At 46.5% G+C, this 20,062-nt stretch overlaps 1 protein-coding gene across 5 annotated transcripts in view; it reads right to left on the reverse strand.

Moving 5' to 3' along the window:
* Window positions 1-311, reverse strand: part of VWA5B2 (von Willebrand factor A domain containing 5B2) — a 136,748-nt gene extending 136,437 nt beyond the window's left edge. For all 5 annotated transcript variants that reach the window (XM_063916629.1, XM_063916630.1, XM_063916628.1 and 2 more), the window contains exon 1: window positions 192-311. In XM_063916629.1, the coding sequence (XP_063772699.1) occupies window positions 192-196 (5 nt within the window). In that variant the 5' untranslated portion in view covers window positions 197-311. The remainder of the gene's footprint in view (window positions 1-191) is intronic.
* Window positions 312-20,062: the final 19,751 nt, after the last annotated feature.

A 20,062-nucleotide genomic window follows, 5' to 3' on the forward strand; every position in this document is an offset into this window, starting at 1 on the left:
AGGAGGGGGAGATAGATAACAGCAGTTTGATGCAACGCCCAACATACAACCCTAAACACAACCAACACGCCTACAAAATGCGCATGTGCATCTACCTGCGCCACCAGCCTTCTATCCTGTGAGTTTATTTCCAGCATGGAAGTGGTCTCTATTGTGTGTTATATTAGGTCTTCTCTTATTTTCTCACTTACCCCATATCTACTTCACACTTTTCTGTTCAACCAGTTACACTGGGGCAGATGGTTTAAGCCTGGAGAAGTGATACAGTGGAAGATAAGGCACCAGCCAGCCAGCCAGCTCCTAACTGTCATTTTTCAAGCCCAGCCTGTAGCTTGACAGTTAGGAGCGGATTGGCTGGTGCATTATCCTTCTACTTTATTACTTATCCAGGCTTAATACATCTACCATGGACCCTCTTTGACTCTACCCCGTCTCCCCCTCCCTTTTGCAAGTTAGCTGTGGGGAATGTAATATTATTCTAAATATTTAAGTTTATGAAACAAGTGTGATTTCAGTATATTTCTGATGACTCTTATGTGACAATATGTAATATAATGACAGTAGTGTAAAAATCATCAGACTAGCACCTCAATCCATCTCCCCGTGACACTATTCACCATCCTGATTTATCCCATGTATAACAAAACATATATAGTAGATTGCAAGTTTACAACTCACGAGAACCGAACAACAGACTAAAGGCCAGCGAGATAGTTGAACGCTACCATATGAGCCGTATTAGCATACACGTGGCATATTGCAATACAAATTAATACTGTTTCTCTAACGTCCTAAGTGGATGCTGGGGACTCCGTAAGGACCATGGGGAATAGCGGCTCCGCAGGAGACTGGGCACATCTAAAGAAAGCTTTAGGACTATATGGTGTGCACTGGCTCCTCCCCCCACGACCCTCCTCCAAGCCTCAGTTAGATCTCTGTGCCCGAACGAGAAGGGTGCACACTAGGGGCTCTCCTGAGCTTCTTAGTGAAAGTTTTAGTTTAGGTTTTTTATTTTCAGTGAGACCTGCTGGCAACAGGCTCACTGCATCGAGGGACTAAGGGGAGAAGAAGCGAACTCACCTGCGTGCAGAGTGGATTGGGCTTCTTAGGCTACTGGACATTAGCTCCAGAGGGACGATCACAGGCCCAGCTTGGATGGGTCCCAGAGCCGCGCCGCCGGCCCCCTTACAGAGCCAGAAGGAAGAAGAGGTCCGGAAAATCGGCGGCAGAAGACGTCCTGTCTTCAACAAGGTAGCGCACAGCACTGCAGCTGTGCGCCATTGCTCTCAGCACACTTCACACTCCGGTCACTGAGGGTGCAGGGCGCTGGGGGGGGGCGCCCTGAGACGCAATAATAAACACCTTGGATGGCAAAAAATGCATCACATATAGCTCCTGGGCTATATGGATGCATTTAACCCCTGCCAAAATACATAAAAAAACGGGAGATAGGCTCCGCCCCCTTATCGGCGGCCTTATCTTCTCAGCACACTGGCGCCATTTTCCCTCACAGCTCCGTTGGAGGGAAGCTCCCTGGCTCTCCCCTGCAGTCACTACACTACAAAAAGGGTTAAAAAAGAGAGGGGGGCACAAATTAGGCGCAGTATTATCTATACAGCAGCTATAAGGGGAAAAACACTTATATAAGGTTATCCCTGTATATATATAGCGCTCTGGTGTGTGCTGGCAAACTCTCCCTCTGTCTCCCCAAAGGGCTAGTGGGGTCCTGTCCTCTATCAGAGCATTCCCTGTGTGTGTGCTGTATGTCGGTACTTTTGTGTCGACATGTATGAGGAGAAAAATGATGTGGAGACGGAGCAGATTGCCTGTAATAGTGATGTCACCCCCTAGGAGGTCGACACCTGAGTGGATGAACTGTTGGAAGAAATTACGTGACAGTGTCAGCTCTGTATAAAAGACAGTGGTTGACATGAGACAGCCGGCTACTCAGCTTGTGCCTGTCCAGACGTCTCATAGGCCGTCAGGGGCTATAAAGCGCCCGTTACCTCAGATGGCAGATATAGACGCCGACACGGATACTGACTCCAGTGTCGACGGTGAAGAGACAAATGTGACTTCCAGTAGGGCCACACGTTACATGATTGAGGCAATGAAAAATGTTTTACACATTTCTGATAATACGAGTACCACCAAAAAAAATAAATAAAAGGGGTATTATGTTCGGTGAGTAAAAACTACCTGTAGTTTTCCTGAATCTGAGAAATTTAATGAGGTGTGTGATGATGCGTGGGTTTCCCCCGATAACAACTGATAATTTCTAAAATGTTATTGGCATTCTATCCTTTCCCGCCAGAGGTTAGGGTGCGTTGGGAAACACCCCCTAGGGTGGATAAAGCGCTCACACGCTTGTAAGGGCTCTATCCTCTCCTGAGATGGCCGCCCTTAAGGATCCTGCTGATAGAAAGCAGGAGGGTATCCTAAAATGTATTTACACACATACTGGTGTTATACTGCGACCAGCAATCACCTCAGCCTGGATGTGCAGTGCTGGGTTGGCGTGGTCGGATTCCCTGACTGAAAATATTGATACCCTAGATAGGGACAGTATATTTTTGCCTATAGAGCATTTGAAAGATGCATTTCTATATATGCGTGATGCACAGCGGAATATTTGCCGACTGGCATCAAGTCTAAGTGCGTTGTCCATTTCTACCAGTAGAGGGTTATGGACACGTCAGTGGTCAGGTGATGCGTATTCCAAACGGCATTTGGAAGTATTGCCTTATTAAGGGGAGGAGTTATTTGGGGTCGGTCTTTCAGACCTGGTGGCCACGGCAACAGCTGGAAAATCCACGTTTGTACCCCAGGTCGCCTCTCAACATGAGAAGACGCCGTATTATCAGGCGCAGTCTTTTCGTGGATAAGCGGGCAAAAGGTTCCTCATTTCTGCCCCGTGACAGAGGGAGAGGAAAAAGGCTGCAGAAATCAGCCAGTTCCAGGAACAGAAACCCTCTCCCGCCTCTGCCAAGCCCTCAGTATACGCTGGGGCTTTACAAGCAGAATCAGGCACGGTGGGGGGCCCGTCTCAATGAATTTCAGCGCGCAGTGGGCTCACTCGCAAGTAGACCCCTGGATCCTTCAGGTGATATCTCAGGGGTACAAATTAGAATTCGAGACGTCTCCCCCTCGCCTTTTCCTAAAGTCGGCTTTACCGATGTCTCCTTCTGACAGGGAGACAGTTTTGGAAGCCATTCACAAGCTGTATTCCCAGCAGGTGATAATCAAGATACCCCTCCTGCAACAGGGAACGGGGTATTATTCCACACTGTTGTGGTACCGAAGCCGGACGGCTCGGTGAGACCGATTCTAAATCTAAAATCTTTAAACACTTACATACAGAGGTTCAAATTCAAGATTGAGTCACTCAGAGCAGTGATTGCGAACCTGGAAGAAGGGGACTACATGATGTCTCGGGACATCAATAATGCTTACCTTCATGTCAAAATGTACCCTTCTCACCAAGGGTACCTCAGGTTTATGGTACAGAACTGTCACTATCAGTTCAGACGCTGCCGTATGGATGGTCCACGGCACCCCGGGTCTTTACCAAGGTAATGGCCGAAATGATGATATTCCTTCAAAGGAAGGGAATTTTAGTTATCCCTTACTTGGACAATTCCCTGATAAGGGTAAGATCCAGGGAACAGTTGGAGGTCGGTGTAGCACTATCTCAGGTAGTGTTGCTGCAGCACGGTTGGATTCTCAATATTCCAAAATCGCAGCTGGTTCCGACGACTTGTCTTCTGTTCCTAGGGATGATCCTGGACACAGTCCAGAAAAAGGTGTTTCTCCCGGAGGAGAAAGCCAGGGAGTTATCCGAGCTAGTCAGGAACCTCCTAAAACCGAGCCAAGTCTCAGTGCATCAATGCACAAGGGTTCTGGGTAAAATGGTGGCTTCCTACGAAGCAATCCCATTCGGCAGATTCCACGCAAGAACTTTCCAGTGGGACCTGCTGGACAAATGGTCCGGGTCGCATCTTCAGATGCATCAGCGGATAACCCTGTCACCAAGGACAAGGGTGTCCCTCCTGTGGTGGTTGCAGAGTGCTCATCTTCTAGAGGGCCGCAGATTCGGCATTCAGGACTGGGTCCTGGTAACCACGGATGCCAGCCTGCGAGGCTGGGGAGCAGTCACACAGGGAAGGAATATCCAGGACTTATGGTCAAGCCTGGAGACATAACTTCACATAAATATCCTGAAGCTAAGGGACATTTACAATGCTCTAAGCTTAGCAAGACCTCTGCTTCAAGGTCAGCCGGTGTTGATCCAGTCGGACAACATCACGGCAGTCACCCACGTAAACAGACAGGGTGGCACAAGAAGCAGGAGGGCAATGGCAGAAGCTGCAAGGATTCTTCGCTGGGCGGAAAATCATGGAATAGCACTGTCAGCAGTATTCATTCCGGGAGTGGACAACTGGGAAGCAGACTTCCTCAGCACGACTCCACCCGGGAGAGTGGGGACTTCACCCAGAAGTCTTCCTAATGATTATAAACCGTTGGGAAAAACTCGACAGGTATTGCGCCATGTCCAGGGACCGTCAGGCAATAGCTGTAGACGCTCTGGTAACACCGTGGATGTACCAGTCAGGGTATGTGTTCCCTCCTCTGCCTCTCATACCCAAGGTACTGAGATTGATAAGATGGTGAGGAGTAAGCACTATATTTGTGGCTCCGGATTGGCCAAGAAGGACTTGGTAACCGGAACTTCAAGAGATGCTCACGGAGGATCCGTGGCCTCTACCTCTAAGAAGGGACCTGCTCCAGCAAGGACCCTGTCTGTTCCAAGACTTACCGCGGCTGCGTTTGACGGCATGGCGGTTGAACGCCGGATCCTGAAGGAAAAAGGGCATTCCGGATGAAGTCATCCCTATCCTGATCAAAGCCAGGAAGGATGTAACCGCAAAAACATTATCACCGCAATTGGCGAAAATATGTTGCGTGGTGCGAGGCCAGTAAGGCCCGACGGTGGAAATTCAACTGGGTCGATTCCTACATTTCCTGCAAACAGGAGTGTCTATGGGCCTGAAATTGGGGTCCATTAAGGTTCAAATTTCGGCCCTGTCAATTTTCTTCCAAAAAGAACTAGCTTCAGTCCCTGAAGTTCAGACGTTTGTAAAAGGGGTACTGCATGTACAGCCTCCTTTTGTGCCATCCGTGGCACTTTGGGATCTCAATGTAGTTTTGGGTTCCAAAAGTCACATTGGTTTGAACCACTTAAATCTGTGGAGTTACAATATCTCACATGGAAAGTGGTCATGCTGTTGGCCCTGGCCTGGGCCAGGCGCGTGTCAGAATTGGCGGCTTTATCCTGAAAAAGCCCTTATCTGATGTTCCATTCGGACAGGGCGAAATTGAGGACTCGTCCTCAGTTTCTCCCTAAGGTGGTTTCAGCGTTTCACCTGAACCAACCTATTTGTGGTGCCTGCGGCTACTAGGGACTTGGAGGATTCCAAGTTGCTGCACGTAGTCAGGGCCCTGAAAATATATGTTTCCAGGACGGCTGGAGTCAGAAAATCTGACTCGCTGTTTATCCTGTATGCACCCAACAAGCTGGGTGCTCCTGCTTCTAAGCAGACGATTGCTTGTTGGATTTGTAGTACAATTCAGCTTGCACATTCTGTGGCAGGCCTGCCACAGCCAAAATCTGTAAAAGCCCATTCCACACGGAAAGTGGGCTCATCTTGGGCGGCTGCCCGAGGGGTCTCGGCTTTACAACTTTGCCGAGCTGCTACTTGGTCAGGGGCAAACACGTTTGCTAAATTCTACAAATTTGATACCCTGGCTGAGGAGGACCTGGAGTTCTCTCATTCGGTGCTGCAGAGTCATCCGCACTCTCCCGCCCGTTTGGGAGCTTTGGTATAATCCCCATGGTCCTTTCGGAGTCCCCAGCATCCACTAGGACGTCAGAGAAAATAAGAATTTACTTACCGATAATTCTATTTCTCATAGTCCGTAGTGGATGCTGGGCGCCCATCCCAAGTGCGGATTGTCTGCATTACTTGTACATAGTTATTGTTACAAAAATCGGGTTTTTTGTTGTTGTGAGCCATCTTTTCAGAGGCTCCTTCTGTTATCATGCTGTTAACTGGGTTCAGATCACAAGTTGTACGGTGTGATTGGTGTGGCTGGTAAGAGTCTTACCCGGGATTCAAGATCCTTCCTTATTGTGTACGCTCGTCCGGGCACAGTATCCTAACTGAGGCTTGGAGGAGGGTCATAGGGGGAGGAGCCAGTGCACACCAGATAGTCCTAAAGCTTTCTTTAGATGTGCCCAGTCTCCTGCGGAGCCGCTATTCTCCATGGTCCTTTCGGAGTCCCCAGCATCCACTACGGACTATGAGAAATAGAATTATCGGTAAGTAAATTCTTATTTTCCAGGAGGGCTGGAGTCAGGAAATCTGACTCGCTGTTTATCCTGTATGCACCCAACAAGCTGGGTGCTCCTGCTTCTAAGCAGACTATTGCTCGTTGGATTTGTAGTACAATTCAGCTTGCACATTCTGTGGCAGGCCTGCCACAGCCAAAAATCTGTAAATGCCCACTCCACAAGGAAGGTGGGCTCATCTTGGGCGGTTGCCCGAGGGGTCTCGGCTTTACAACTTTGCCGAGCAGCTACTTGGTCAGGAGCAAATACGTTTGTAAAATTCTACAAAATTGATATCCTGGCTGAGGAGGACCTGGAGTTCTCTCATTTGGTGCTGCAGAGTCATCCGCACTCTCCCGCCCGTTTGGGAGCTTTGGTATAATCCCCATGGTCCTTACGGAGTCCCCAGCATCCACTTAGGACGTTAGAGAAAATAAGAATTTACTTACCGATAATTCTATTTCTCATAGTCCGTAGTGGATGCTGGGCGCCCATCCCAAGTGCGGATTGTCTGCAATACTTGTACATAGTTATTGTTACAAAAATCGGGTTATTATTGTTGTGAGCCATCTTTCAGAGGCTCCTCTGTTATCATGCTGTTAACTGGGTTCAGATCACAGGTTATACGGTGTGATTGGTGTGGCTGGTATGAGTCTTACCCGGGATTCAAAATCCTTCCTTATTGTGTACGCTCGTCCGGGCACAGTATCCTAACTGAGGCTTGGAGGAGGGTCATGGGGGGAGGAGCCAGTGCACACCAGATAGTCCTAAAGCTTTCTTTAGATGTGCCCAGTCTCCTGCGGAGCCGCTATTCCCCATTGTCCTTACGGAGTCCCCAGCATCCACTACGGACTATGAGAAATAGAATTATCGGTAAGTAAATTCTTATTATTACAAATATATATATTGCATTATGTAGTTGTAGAAACATGAGGCATTTACATGCAATATTATTTTTAATTAATAAATCTATACATATAATAATACTGTAAGGGATTTTGTCTGTACATAGCAATTCTTGTAGAAAAATTTACTTCTAGGGACTGTTTACGAACTATGGAGAAGGAGTTCCGGAATCACGCAGCAACTACTGGATGAACTTGGATCAGGTTTTCACTATTGTATAGTTAAGTGATCTAGAAAAAAACTGAGGTATGTATGATCTCGATGTGACATAGGGAAGTGAAAACCAGATGCTTGACATTCGGCGCACTGAAAGTTGATGTTTCGATCATGCTTCTGCAGGCCTTGACCACCCAAGTTATGCAACAGAACCCGACTTAGCCACTGCTCTGCAGGGCAACCTTACTGAGGCAGAGATTCTAACGGGATGTGGTGCAGGTGAGACTATGTTTATACCACATATAATTCAAGTGCCTGCAGTTTCCCGTAAGTATCTGCTTCACTATGATGATCAACCAGTAGCAGGGGCAAATGCTCATGAGTTAGTAGCCCCAAGCATCTTTTTGTGTTAATCCCTGAAGATAAAACTGCAAATATTACAATGAGACTTCCGGGGGCGTGGCCAGTTAGTATGGCTGCTTTTTAGCATTGCTCCTCCACACTGCATATTAAATCCCCCTGAATCCACCTTTTTGGTGGATCTAATTTCTACAAACTAGGTATCCCCTTGCTGTTAAAGCTCCCCTGACGGCAGGGAACCTTATATTGTGGAGAGAGGTGGTGGATTGCCCCGGAATCAGGCCATCGGACTGGATGGCCGGCATGACCGCCAGCATGGCGTTGGCGCGATTTTGATTTTGCCCATATCTCCTGCTGTGAGCCGCTGGCGCTGGAGGGGAACTGCTACCATCAACATACGGCTCGCTCACCGCAAATCCGGAGCTCACTCCTGTTCGTGGGACGCTGGAGAGAGCCTTGCGGTGACGGGGTGTGGAACTGCTGGGGCGCGCGCCCTTTCTAACGGACACCACTGTGGGCTGCAGTGACGAGCCACGGGCTGCCTCGGGCTTACTTCACCCGACTACACCTCGATCTGGTGCTCGCCAGGCTTCTGCTGTGGCTGCAGGGGCCGGCTGCCGCTCTGTCACGGGCGGCTGCGGAGGGGAGAGACGCTCCGGTCCGAGCTGCGTGTGACGGCCTGGGACGTGGCTGGCGCTCTGACCGCTAAACTACCCGCACATCCATCTGCCTGATCGTGGAGGGGGGACCCGGTGCGAGACGACACCCCTTGGGCTGCCTGTGGACGCGGAGGGCTTCTGACCCATTGGAGGGATCCTGAGACGGCGTCTTGGACACTACTCTCACTTTGGGAACTGCAGATCCAACACTGGCCGACCCAACGAGGGATCTCTTAACTCCTGAACTGCAGGCTATGCTGATGGTGTGAGGATTCACCAAAGATCTTATTCCAGGGACTCCTGCAACCTCTACTGCACCTTTAACACAGCTGCTGCGTGTCTACATAGAGAGTTAGACACTCTTCCCCAGGTACTAATACTGTGCGTCATCCCCCCTCCTCTTGTTTTCTTAACTTACTAACAGCCTCAGATATCCATTCTCTCCCTTTTCTTGGATCCGTTCCCTCCTAGTGTGTCTCCCATTCCCTCACCAGCCTTCCTCCCTACCCATTCCATCTCTCCCCTCTCAGCCCTCTTGTTACTTCTCCCCCCATACCCTTTTGGGCAACTATGCTTATGTGACGGGGGTCATCTGCATACTCTCCTTTGTATATCACGGATGAAGAGGCGAGGTGGCTGGCTCATATCTAACTGAAGAACTTGCCCCTGAGCTAACTCCACTTTATTTTTGGAAAACTGCACTATAGCTCTCCGTGGGTCATTTATAGATAGATCATATGAGGACTGCCTTCTCAATTATATGTCCTAACACGCCTCTTTTCTAGGATAAATTTAATTGTATCTTCAGTATTTTCATTTTATTTTTATTACTTTATCCCCTGTCTATTGATATATACACTCCATATTAGGAATCAAAAGCTTTCTATATTGAGGTTTACGTCGCCACCCGGTGGTTAAATTGTAAATTTTCTATATTGCCTCTCATTTATTCTTCTAACTGCCTATATTTTAATCCAGTATGTACGTGACTCTTGCGTTACTGAGTTACAGTTGATATTGTGTTGAACTGCCCGGGATTTTTCTAGGATTCTGGTAAGCAGTGAGTGATTTCTCTTCTATTATGCTATACTGAGAGATACCGCTCACTGTTAATTTATTTCTTTATGTGAAATGTAGATATTAGTGTGAAACAACAAGGTCTATTCTGCACATTGTGGTACGACTATAACACATTCCCTAGGGCTTTTCCGCATAACTGACCGTGTGGGCCTGCCCTGCGACCTTTCTTTGTTTGAGTCCATAGTGTTATGGACAAATTTCTAGAAAAACATCAAAATTCAGCAGACATGCCTGCGTTTAATGCGAAATCAACCTATAAACGCCAAACCGCCCAAAAAGGAAATGTATTTCATCCGCCTACCCCTCCCTCTCCAGTATCCGGAGGGGAGGACTGTACTTCTCAGTCTTATCCCCGCAATATTACCTTTCCATCGCCGGCTGAGAATGCTAAGGAGGTTATTAACATGCTAATGCCCCTTATAGATAAGAAATTTGAGGACTTACATGCTAGACTGGACACTTCTTTGGCTAAAATAGAAGCAAACACAGCTAGACTTGACACTCTGGAACAGAGAACCAGCGACACAGAGGACTCGATGCATGCTTTGCAGCAGGAACTTGCCACTAGGTCTCAGGCTATCCACGTTTTGACGGAGAAGCTTGATGATTTAGAAAATAGAAATAGAAGATGTAATTTACGGTTTATAGGCATCCCTGAGTCGGTATCAGATACACAGTTGCAGGCTTACATCAGCTCTCTTGTTCCGGTGGCGCTGGGGTTTCCAGATACGGACCCTCCGGTGCCGGTGGAGAGAGCACATAGATTGGGTGCGTAACGCAGGGACAGGGGCGCACAACCCAGACAGACTATTGCCAAATTCCTCGACTATAGGGATAAAGAGCGACTGTTGCAGGCATATCGCGCGGCCTCTGAACTTAGGGTGGACGGCAAAAAAAATCTTAGTGTTCCAAGACTTTTCAGTCCTGGTCTCTCAAAAACGCAAGGCCTTTTCGGAGGTTTGCAAGTTCTTGGTAAACAAAAAGATTAAATTCGCACTGCTATACCCAGCCAAACTGAGGGTTGTTGAGAATGGCCGTACTCAGTTGTTCACTGACCCCCAGCAAGTGAAATCGCACTTCTTAAGGGAAGGCCCGCCTTCACCGGCTCGTTCTGACGTTAGTGCTGATAACTGATTACATGGGCTCTCCCTAACGTATGGGAATGTTACTAATTGACGGGGGTCTGGGTATACTAAGGTCTACTACTCGGGGAGAAATACCCTTGTTGCTACAACTAGTTCTGATCTACCAGACCCTCCAAAGGGACCCCTGAGAGGTTTCCGAATGAACCCTCAGACCCCTATTCTTGAATATTATTTTACAACTAAATCATAATGTATGACCTTGAATGTTTCTATCGTTTTGACACTTTCAAAATATGTTGACACAGTTTTTCTTACTTGTATTAAAGCTATTGACAGACCGGAGTATCCCCTCCAATGGAGTTGGGGATCCTCAGTGGTTTAATCTGGGTCTGTTAGTTGACACAGTTTCAGATGTTTATACAAAAGATACATTGCTTCAATTTCATTGCCGAATTGTACTGACCTGCCTTTTTTCTGTGCTAGGGACTCGAAGATATGAGATGGCGGGGGGAGGCTGGGGCCCGTGCACCCTGACACTTCAGTCCTACCCGATACCCCCCCCTAGATGTGGGGAAGTTTTTTTTTTTCTTTTTTTTTTTTTTTTCTTTCTCTTGCAGCTGCAAGAGGGTGGTTGGATCGTGGCTATTTCTCTCCCTTATTTGATACTGATGGCGGATGCTACATCTGACATCCCTACCGTTAGGGATAGCTCCCATTGTTCCATACTATCCTGGAACGTGGGAGGACTGAACACCCCAATTAAAAGAAAAAAGATCCTTACTCACCTCCGTAGGAAATGCCCCTCTATAGCCTTCTTACAGGAGACACATTGGAGACTGGGGGATGGGTCTACACTGCGCGCCCCCTGGATAGCGGAGTGTGTACAGGCCTCTTACTCTTCTAAATCCAGAGGGGTGGCGATCGTATTTAACAGACATTTGAGGTATGAAATCCTACAATCCATAGCGGATCCTGAGGGCCGCTACTTAATACTAGACACACTGATCGAGGGCAACAAATTTACACTAGTAAACCTGTACGCACCCAATGTTGCAACTGGAGAATTTTTACGCCATCTTACTCAGGTCCTGGCTAGCAGGGTTAACTTCACCCTAGTGGTGGGTGGGGATTTCAATACAGTAGATGACCCGGTATTGGATAAATCATCTCACATCTCGAGGCCATCCTCCCCATGCTGGCAATACATACGGGAAATGAGAGAGGTTCTACATTTGAGTGATCCGTGGCACCTATTACATCAGACGGACAGATCCTATAGCCATTTATCCAGAGTACACGGTTCATTGTCAAGGATAGACTATATTCTCCTGGCAGACCATTTTCTAAATCAGATCAAAGGCGCTGCTTTGGATGACATACTCATCTCGGACCATGCGCCGGTGCGATTGGAGATATATGCGGGCTCCCGTGCAGATGTGGACTGCCTTTGGCGTTTCCCTGACTATTTGTCCACTTCGGATGAATTCAGGAAATTTCTTTTGCACTCTTGGAATAATTTTGTGGATGATAATATAGAGCATTGGGATAACTCTGTACTGTTCTGGGAGACGTCAAGGGCAGTGCTACGAGGTCATATAATTGGCTACGTGGCGAAAAAATGAAAAGAAAGTTCCAAACAGTATCATGCGCTATATGCGGCCATGTCCCATAGCTTTAACACCTACAAAACTAACTCTTCTGAGACTCTCTTAGAAATATATCTGCGTGATAGAAAATTACTTGATGCCTTCTTAACGGCCCAGGCACAACAGCGTCTAGACTTTACCAAGTTTCACTATTATAAATGAGGAAATAGAACTGGGAAGTTGCTGGCCACTATGTCCAAAGCTAGAAGGAAGCGTTCCTTTATTACGGCCCTAAAAGATAACACTCTGAATGTAACCCACACTAAAACTTCTGATATCTTAACACATCTCAGTGACTTTTACACTGAATTATATAATCCTATCGCCCCACAGGAGGAAGTGCAGAGGGATTTTCTGACTCAGGCAAATTTATCGACACTTAGCTCAGAACAGAAAGAAGCATTGGAGGGGGACATTCGGGAGGACGAAATTAAAACGGTTATAAAATCACTACAACCACACAAATCACCAGGACCCGATGGGTTTACCGGGACTTATTATAAACTACTGCAGCAAGAACTCATGCCGACGTTATTGGAACTCTATAATAAAATCTATAGGGAGCACCCCAAATATTCGACATTCTCTCAGGCATACACTACCCTTATTCTTAAACCAGACAAAGATCCACTGTTAGCGGATTCCTATAGACCCATCTCTCTTTTGAACTCTGATTTTAAAATTTTCACAAAGATCATAGCAAATAGACTGCAACTAATTCTCCCTGATTTGCTGACGGAACATCAGTATGGTTTTGTGCGTGGCCGCCAATCAGTCAAGGCAATTCGTACGGCCATTGCGGCGACGGTGGCGTCCAGAAATGCCCCTAACTCGGACTACATGCTTTTAAGCCTAGACACACACAAGGCCTTTGACACTGTGTCATGGCATCATCTGTTTACCGTGTTACATTACAGAGGGTTTACAGAGACTTTTATAAATGTTATTAAATATCTATATACCGCTCCGACGACCTCTTTGCTGGTCAACGGCAAACGAGGTCCACGGATTTCGATGCAAAGAGGTACAAGACAGGGGTGTCCCTTGTCACCCCTTCTATTTAACTTATCCATAGACCCCCTCTTCCGGGTACTACAGAACTTGATGATCTATCAGGGTATTCCAATTGGGGATAGAGAAATAAAGCTGTCAGCATTTGCGGATGATGTGTTGGTTTATATTGGAAACCCTAAAGATTCCTTGCAGGATATTTTAGCTTTATTGGACAACTTTGGACAAATTTCGGGCTTCCAGGTTAATCTTTCAAAATCCATAGGGCTATATTTGAAACACGGGATAAGATGCCCGGGATGGGGGAAACGGATCCCTATAAACTGGGCTAACACCTACATAACATATCTGGGCATTAACCTACCGAAATATCCTTCGGAACTATATAGGCTGAATGTTAAGACGACAATAACTCTCATTACGAAGGAACTTGAAGGATGGAACCATTTAATGCTTTCATATTTAGGGAGAGCTGCCTTGATAAAGATGTTAACATTTCCACGGTTATTATACATTTTACAATCCCTCCCGATATTGCTTAGTAGATCAGATCTGTCCCACATAACTAAACTGTTCCGACAGTTTATTTGGAAAGGCAAGAGAGCTCGTATTGCCATGCATAAGTTACAACAACCAAAGTCTAATGGCGGAATTAACTTCCCTAACGTTTTGCTTTATAACCACGCATCTTTATTGAGGTTCTTGAGGGACTGGTTAAACGACACAGACACTTATGCAAATACGCATCTTGAGACACAATTTATAAAATCTAAAAACTTGACAAACTTCCTCCACTGTATGGAGGCGGACTGCGATCGGGATCTACGAGATAATCCCCTTCTGTGGTCGGTCTATCGCCTTTGGCACTCCTTGAGAAGATCAGGAAACTTAGGGAGACATAAATCCTTGTTTCTACGGTTTCTGGGTAATCCTGACTTCCAGCATGGGGAGGCGGGGTTTCCCTTTAAGATGTTCCACGATGAGGGTCTACAAGACATAGGACAATTAGTCAACACAGACACAGGGAAGCCTCTCACATTTACTCAGGCGCAGAACAAGTTCCCATTCCTACGAGATTATCCGTTGGCCTTTCTCCAGTTGCAATATTATACCTGCTCGGTCATTAGGACATTGTCAAAAGAGGACTTGGATAACACACTAGATGCCCTATTGCGCACACCTCCAGCACCGAAGAGGGCCCTTTCACTGCATTATAAACGTTTAAGCACCCAGCTAGATCACTCTCAATCGGACTCGGGAATGCGCAAATGGATATCAGACTTCCCTGACCTGACATGTGATATACTACTACAAAGTTTGCTACACTCCTGCAAACTTTTGCCCTCAGCACAATACCAAGAGTTGTTTTACAATATTACTCACAGAGCTTATTTCTGCCCATATAAACAACATAAGGCGGGTATGACGGCCTCGGACAATTGTCTGAAATGTCACGCTCCTAAAGCGGACCTATTGCATTGTTTCTGGTCGTGCCCACTTCTTCGTCGCTTTTGGCTTCTGGTACGCCAATATGCTATGGAGCATCTGGTAAATTTTATCCCTTTTACAGCAGAATGGGCATTGTTTGGAATAATTCCAACTGGGTAGAGAATAACGAAAGGGGGAAGACGATTGCTGCTGGCAATTAGTGCAGCAGCACGTAAAGCGATCCTACAATCTTGGATAGACAAGAACCCTCCTACTCTGTCATTATTCAAAGGGAAGCTACATCATATATTTCAGATGCACTGGATAGAAACATCTTTGCAAAAAGACAAGCTAGTAGAGCAATTTTTTGAATCCTGGGAAAGCTATGTGGCTACTCTCCCGGTAGATTTCCAAACTAGAATCCAAACTTCACTAAAACACACTGAATGGTTCGAAACAAGAATGGCAATTGGAGATCCTCCCATATTGCTGATGGATTAGGGGTTGGGGGTGTCGCGGGGCCTCGGCCTTCTCATATCTCTGCTATAAATAGACTGACAGGTCTTTAGTACAAATTCTTGATTTGCATATTCTTTCACATGACGTCTATGAGATTGTGTAACATATAGAAGAAAATCCACTAATGTACATTTAATGTTCTCTTATCATCATGTTGTGACGCTATTCATATGTACTTGTTCATTGATAATGCAACCGACTTTGTAACAATGAAGCAATGTTTTAATAAAAAATTTTATACTTTAAAAAAAAAAAATATATTACAATGAAATTTTGTGATCAATGTGGCCAATATAAATACACATCACAGTCTTAGATGGCACTACTATCTTTGTAAAATTAGTTCCGCTGAGCAATAACAGACGCCACACAAGTGGAACCACAGGCAAATGTCAGTGTTAGAATATCACTGGGCATAACAATTTAATATATCCGAACATATATCCTTTTTGACAAAGGGGAGTGAACTCCCAGAAACGCGTTGAAGCCGTCTGCCGTTTGTAGTGTGGGATCCTGGGAATCGGTGATTCGGACTCTGTTCCTGTTCGCTTACCTGTCTGCAGCCGGTCGGTGAGAGAACGAGTCTTTCATCAGCAGCCGATACCTGTTTGGACTTTTTGTTTGTTTTTAACTTCATGTATTAAAAACTTCCTCTTGTGGAACTCATCCTGTTGAATCCTTTTTGGGACGACTTACCAGATAAAGATACCTTTATGGGCATGCGTGAAAGGAAGCCAATGTAAGTTGTCTTAAATACCTACATATTATGTGAAGTCTCTTGGGGGTTATTTCACCATTGAATACCTACGTGCAGTGAAAGATACCTTTATGGACACGCGAGATAGAAATATCCTGTAAGTGTGTACCGTTTTTACCTGTGTGGGGGCAGCACATTGTTACTGATAAAAAGATACCTTTATGGACACGCGTGGTAGAAATTATCTGTAAGTGTAACTCCAGAGAGAGATAAAGTAGTGGATCGTGTAAACTACGAAGGATCATCCCCAGCTTTATGTGTACTATGCAGCGCTAGTTCCTGGTCCCTTTTTTCTTTACAAATTCTATGGTCTAAGACAGTGGTTTTCAACCACTGTGCCGCGGCACACTGGTGTGCCGCCAGTGGCTTTCAGATGTGCCGCCAGAGATGCGCTGCCCGTCATCACACTGGTGAACTTTGGAAACGCAGCGTGACACATCGCCTGTCCACCCGCCCACCGCAAGCCCGGCTGCCCGCCCGCCGCTGCCGTCGCCAGGCAAGTGCTGCTCCCTACTGCTCCTCACTGCTTACGGCTGCATTAACCCCTGCCTGCCAGCCGCCAGCAAAGTGCTGCTCCCTGCTGCACCTCACTGCTCACGGCTGCATTAACCCCTGCCGGCTGACGCTGAGGGAGGGAGAGGCAAAAGTGATACTGAAACCTTACAGGTATGGTCCAGTGTATTTGTATGAATTTTACAGTAATAGCTGTGTGAACAGTGTGCAGAATTAATGTGGGGGCCCATGTGTGTAATTACTGTGTGTGTGGGGGGGGGGGGCAATGTGTGTAATTGCTGGGCGGGGATGATATGTGTAATTACTGTGGGGGGACAATACGTGCAAATAATGTGGCGGAACAATATGTGTAATTACTGTGGCGGGGGGGATGTGTGTAATTGATGTGGGGGGACAATATGTGCAATTACTGTGGGGACCAATGTGTGTTTTAAGTCCCCATGTGGGCCAAAGTGTGTTGTTGTTTTTTTTTGTTCTTTTTTTTTTTTGGGGGGGGGGGGGGGGGGGTTGGGGGGGGGGGTTGTTCGTGGGGTACTGATGGTGTGCCTTGGCAATTTTAGAATTTTGTTCGGCGTGCCCCGAATGGAAAAAGGTTGAAAATCACTGGTCTAAGAGGTTTCTGGGTGTAACCTCTATTCTCTAGGAACAGGCAGCAGCTAGTAAGCGCAGGGCTGCTACCAATTTGCTTCTTTCCAATATATCCAGTTAAAACCCTGATAAACCGCACCCCCAATGTATGCAGGTTGCTAATTTGCATAACCACTCACACTTTCCGAGGCTGTGCAATCCATTTCCTTGCCTGCAAATCAGAGCGGTCCTAAGCTGGACATACACTGTACAATTATCTATCTGATCTGGCTGGTTGGAATGAAAATCTGGTAATGAATGAGAGCAAATGACAATCGACCATTTTGCTCCCAAACACTGCACAAATAAAAAATGTCCACTGCACCATTTTCCTGGTATTTTGCGCATGCGCAGTGGCAAAATCACAAGGAAAATGGCTGCCATGCCATCTTCTCAGTGACCTGCGCATGCGTACTAGACTCTGGCACAGTGCTAGGTTCTACTAGTGACCCTAGTGCTCTGTCTACTGCGCTGATGGTGAGAGAGGAGGGGGCCTGGGTGGAGGCTGCACACAAAGAGAAAAATATGAAAGAGTGGTCCTGCGCACACCTGGAGCTGCAGGTCTATACGTTGTACATGTAAAACACCAATTTACATAGTTAATTAGCACAAATACAAATGGATACCACATATTGATCGGCGCTCACAAGTCCAAAGTCTTAATGAGATGATGTTCATAATGTCCTTCTGAATTGTCATCTGCGCGATAGTAATGTCCTGCACGTCCTTTTCCTCGCGACAATCATGAACATAGGATAGGAGGAAAAGAAATACAATAGTGTAATATGTCTTAAAAATGGGGTAACAAGCCCCCTTGGTGGTAAACACAGACTAGATGAGGGATAGTCAGAAATTCTGATCCTCCATTATAGTGCGCTTATTGAGTGTCATACCGTACTCAATGATGGGGGTGCAGGTAACACACAGCACTGGAGTCTGTCAAAGGAGTCTGTCAGTGCTGTGTGTTATCTGCTTCCCTAATATACACCCTTTTAGTGCTGAGTGTTACTGATGTCTCTAATATACACCCTTCCAATACTGATTGTTACCAGAGTCGCTAGTATACTCCCAGTGCCCAGTGTTCCCTGCATCGTTAATATACACCCTTTCAGTGCTGAGTGTTATCTTTACACACCCTTGCTGAGTGTTACTGACGTCTCTAATATACACCTTTCCAGTGCTGGTTGTTACTGGTGTCTCTAGTATACACCCTTCCAGTGCTGAGTTACTGGCGTCTCTAGTATACACCCTTCCATTGTTGAGTGTTACAGACACCTCTAGTATACACCCTTCCATTGCTGAGTGTTACAGGCACCTCTAGTATACACCCAATGCTGAGTGTTACCTACATCCCTAGTATACACCTTTCCAGTGCTGAGTGTTACCGGCATCTCTAGTAACTTCCAGTGCTGAGTGTTACCAGCATCTCTAATATACACCCTTCCAGTTCTGAGTGTTACTGGTGTCTCTAGTATACAGCCTTCCAGTGCTGAGTGTTACTGGTGTCTCTAGTATACAGCCTTCCAGTGCTGAGTGTTACTGGTGTCTCTAGTATACAGCCTTCCAGTGCTGAGTGTTACCAGCATCTCTAATATACACCCTTCCAGTTCTGAGTGTTACTGGTGTCTCTAGTATACAGCCTTCCAGTGCTGAGTGTTACTGGTGTCTCTAGCATACAGCCTTCCAGTGCTGAGTGTTACCAGCATCTCTAATATACACCCTTCCAGTTCTGAGTGTTACTGGTGTCTCTAGTATACAGCCTTCCAGTGCTGAGTGTTACTGGTGTCTCTAGTATACAGCCTTCCAGTGCTGAGTGTTACCAGCATCTCTAATATACACCCTTCCAGTTCTGAGTGTTACTGGTGTCTCTAGTATACAGCCTTCCAGTGCTGAGTGTTACTGGTGTCTCTAGCATACAGCCTTCCAGTGCTGAGTGTTACCAGCATCTCTAATATACACCCTTCCAGTTCTGAGTGTTACTGGTGTCTCTAGTATACAGCCTTCCAGTGCTGAGTGTTACCAGCATCTCTAATATACACCCTTCCAGTTCTGAGTGTTACTGGTGTCTCTAGTATACAGCCTTCCAGTGCTGAGTGTTACCTGCATCCCTAGTATACTGTACACCCTTCTAGTGCTGAGTTTTACCTGCATCTCTAGTATACACCCATCCAGTGCTGAGTATTACCTGCTTCCCTAGAATACACCCTTCCAGTGCTGAGTGTTACTGGCGTCTCTAATATACACCCTTCCAGTGCTGAGTGCAGTGGCGTAACTAGAAATTTTTCTCCCCCAAGCCAAAAAATTTTCTGGCGCCCATCATTTCCACTAGAAAAGTGATGAATTTGCGCTCGCCGCAGGCGCACACTGGGAAAAGGGGCATGACCTTGCTAGAATGGGTGTAGCTTCACTGAAAGCGGTGTTTCATTGTGGGAAAATACTTCTTTATACCCCAGTTTTGCAACCTGCACGCCGAGACATTGGCCACCACTGATTCATGCCGCGTACATTATTTGTCATTTTTCCCTCCTTATAGTAATGCCCCTTACACATTATGCTACACATCATAATGCCCATTACACAATATGCCACACACCGTAATGCCTGTGACACATTATGCCACACACCGTAATGCCCGTTATAAATTATGCCACACACTGCAATGCCCGTTATACATTATGCCACACACCGCAATGCCCAGTACACATTAAGCCCTACATTAAGGCTTCTAATTACTTTTAAATGACCTGATCGTTGCCAAGGGTTTCATGATCTTGGTTCCATGCACAGTGCCAGGGGGTTTCATGCTCAGGGTTTCATGCTCGTTGCCAGGGGTTTCATGCATTAGGTGTTATGCTCATTGCCAGGGGTTTCATGTGCTGGGTGCCAAGCTCATTGTCAGGAGTAATGTTTGTTGCCACTGGTTTTAT

This window comes from Pseudophryne corroboree, chromosome 4 (assembly GCF_028390025.1).
Source record: "Pseudophryne corroboree isolate aPseCor3 chromosome 4, aPseCor3.hap2, whole genome shotgun sequence".
Classification (NCBI taxonomy): Eukaryota; Metazoa; Chordata; class Amphibia; order Anura; family Myobatrachidae; genus Pseudophryne; species Pseudophryne corroboree.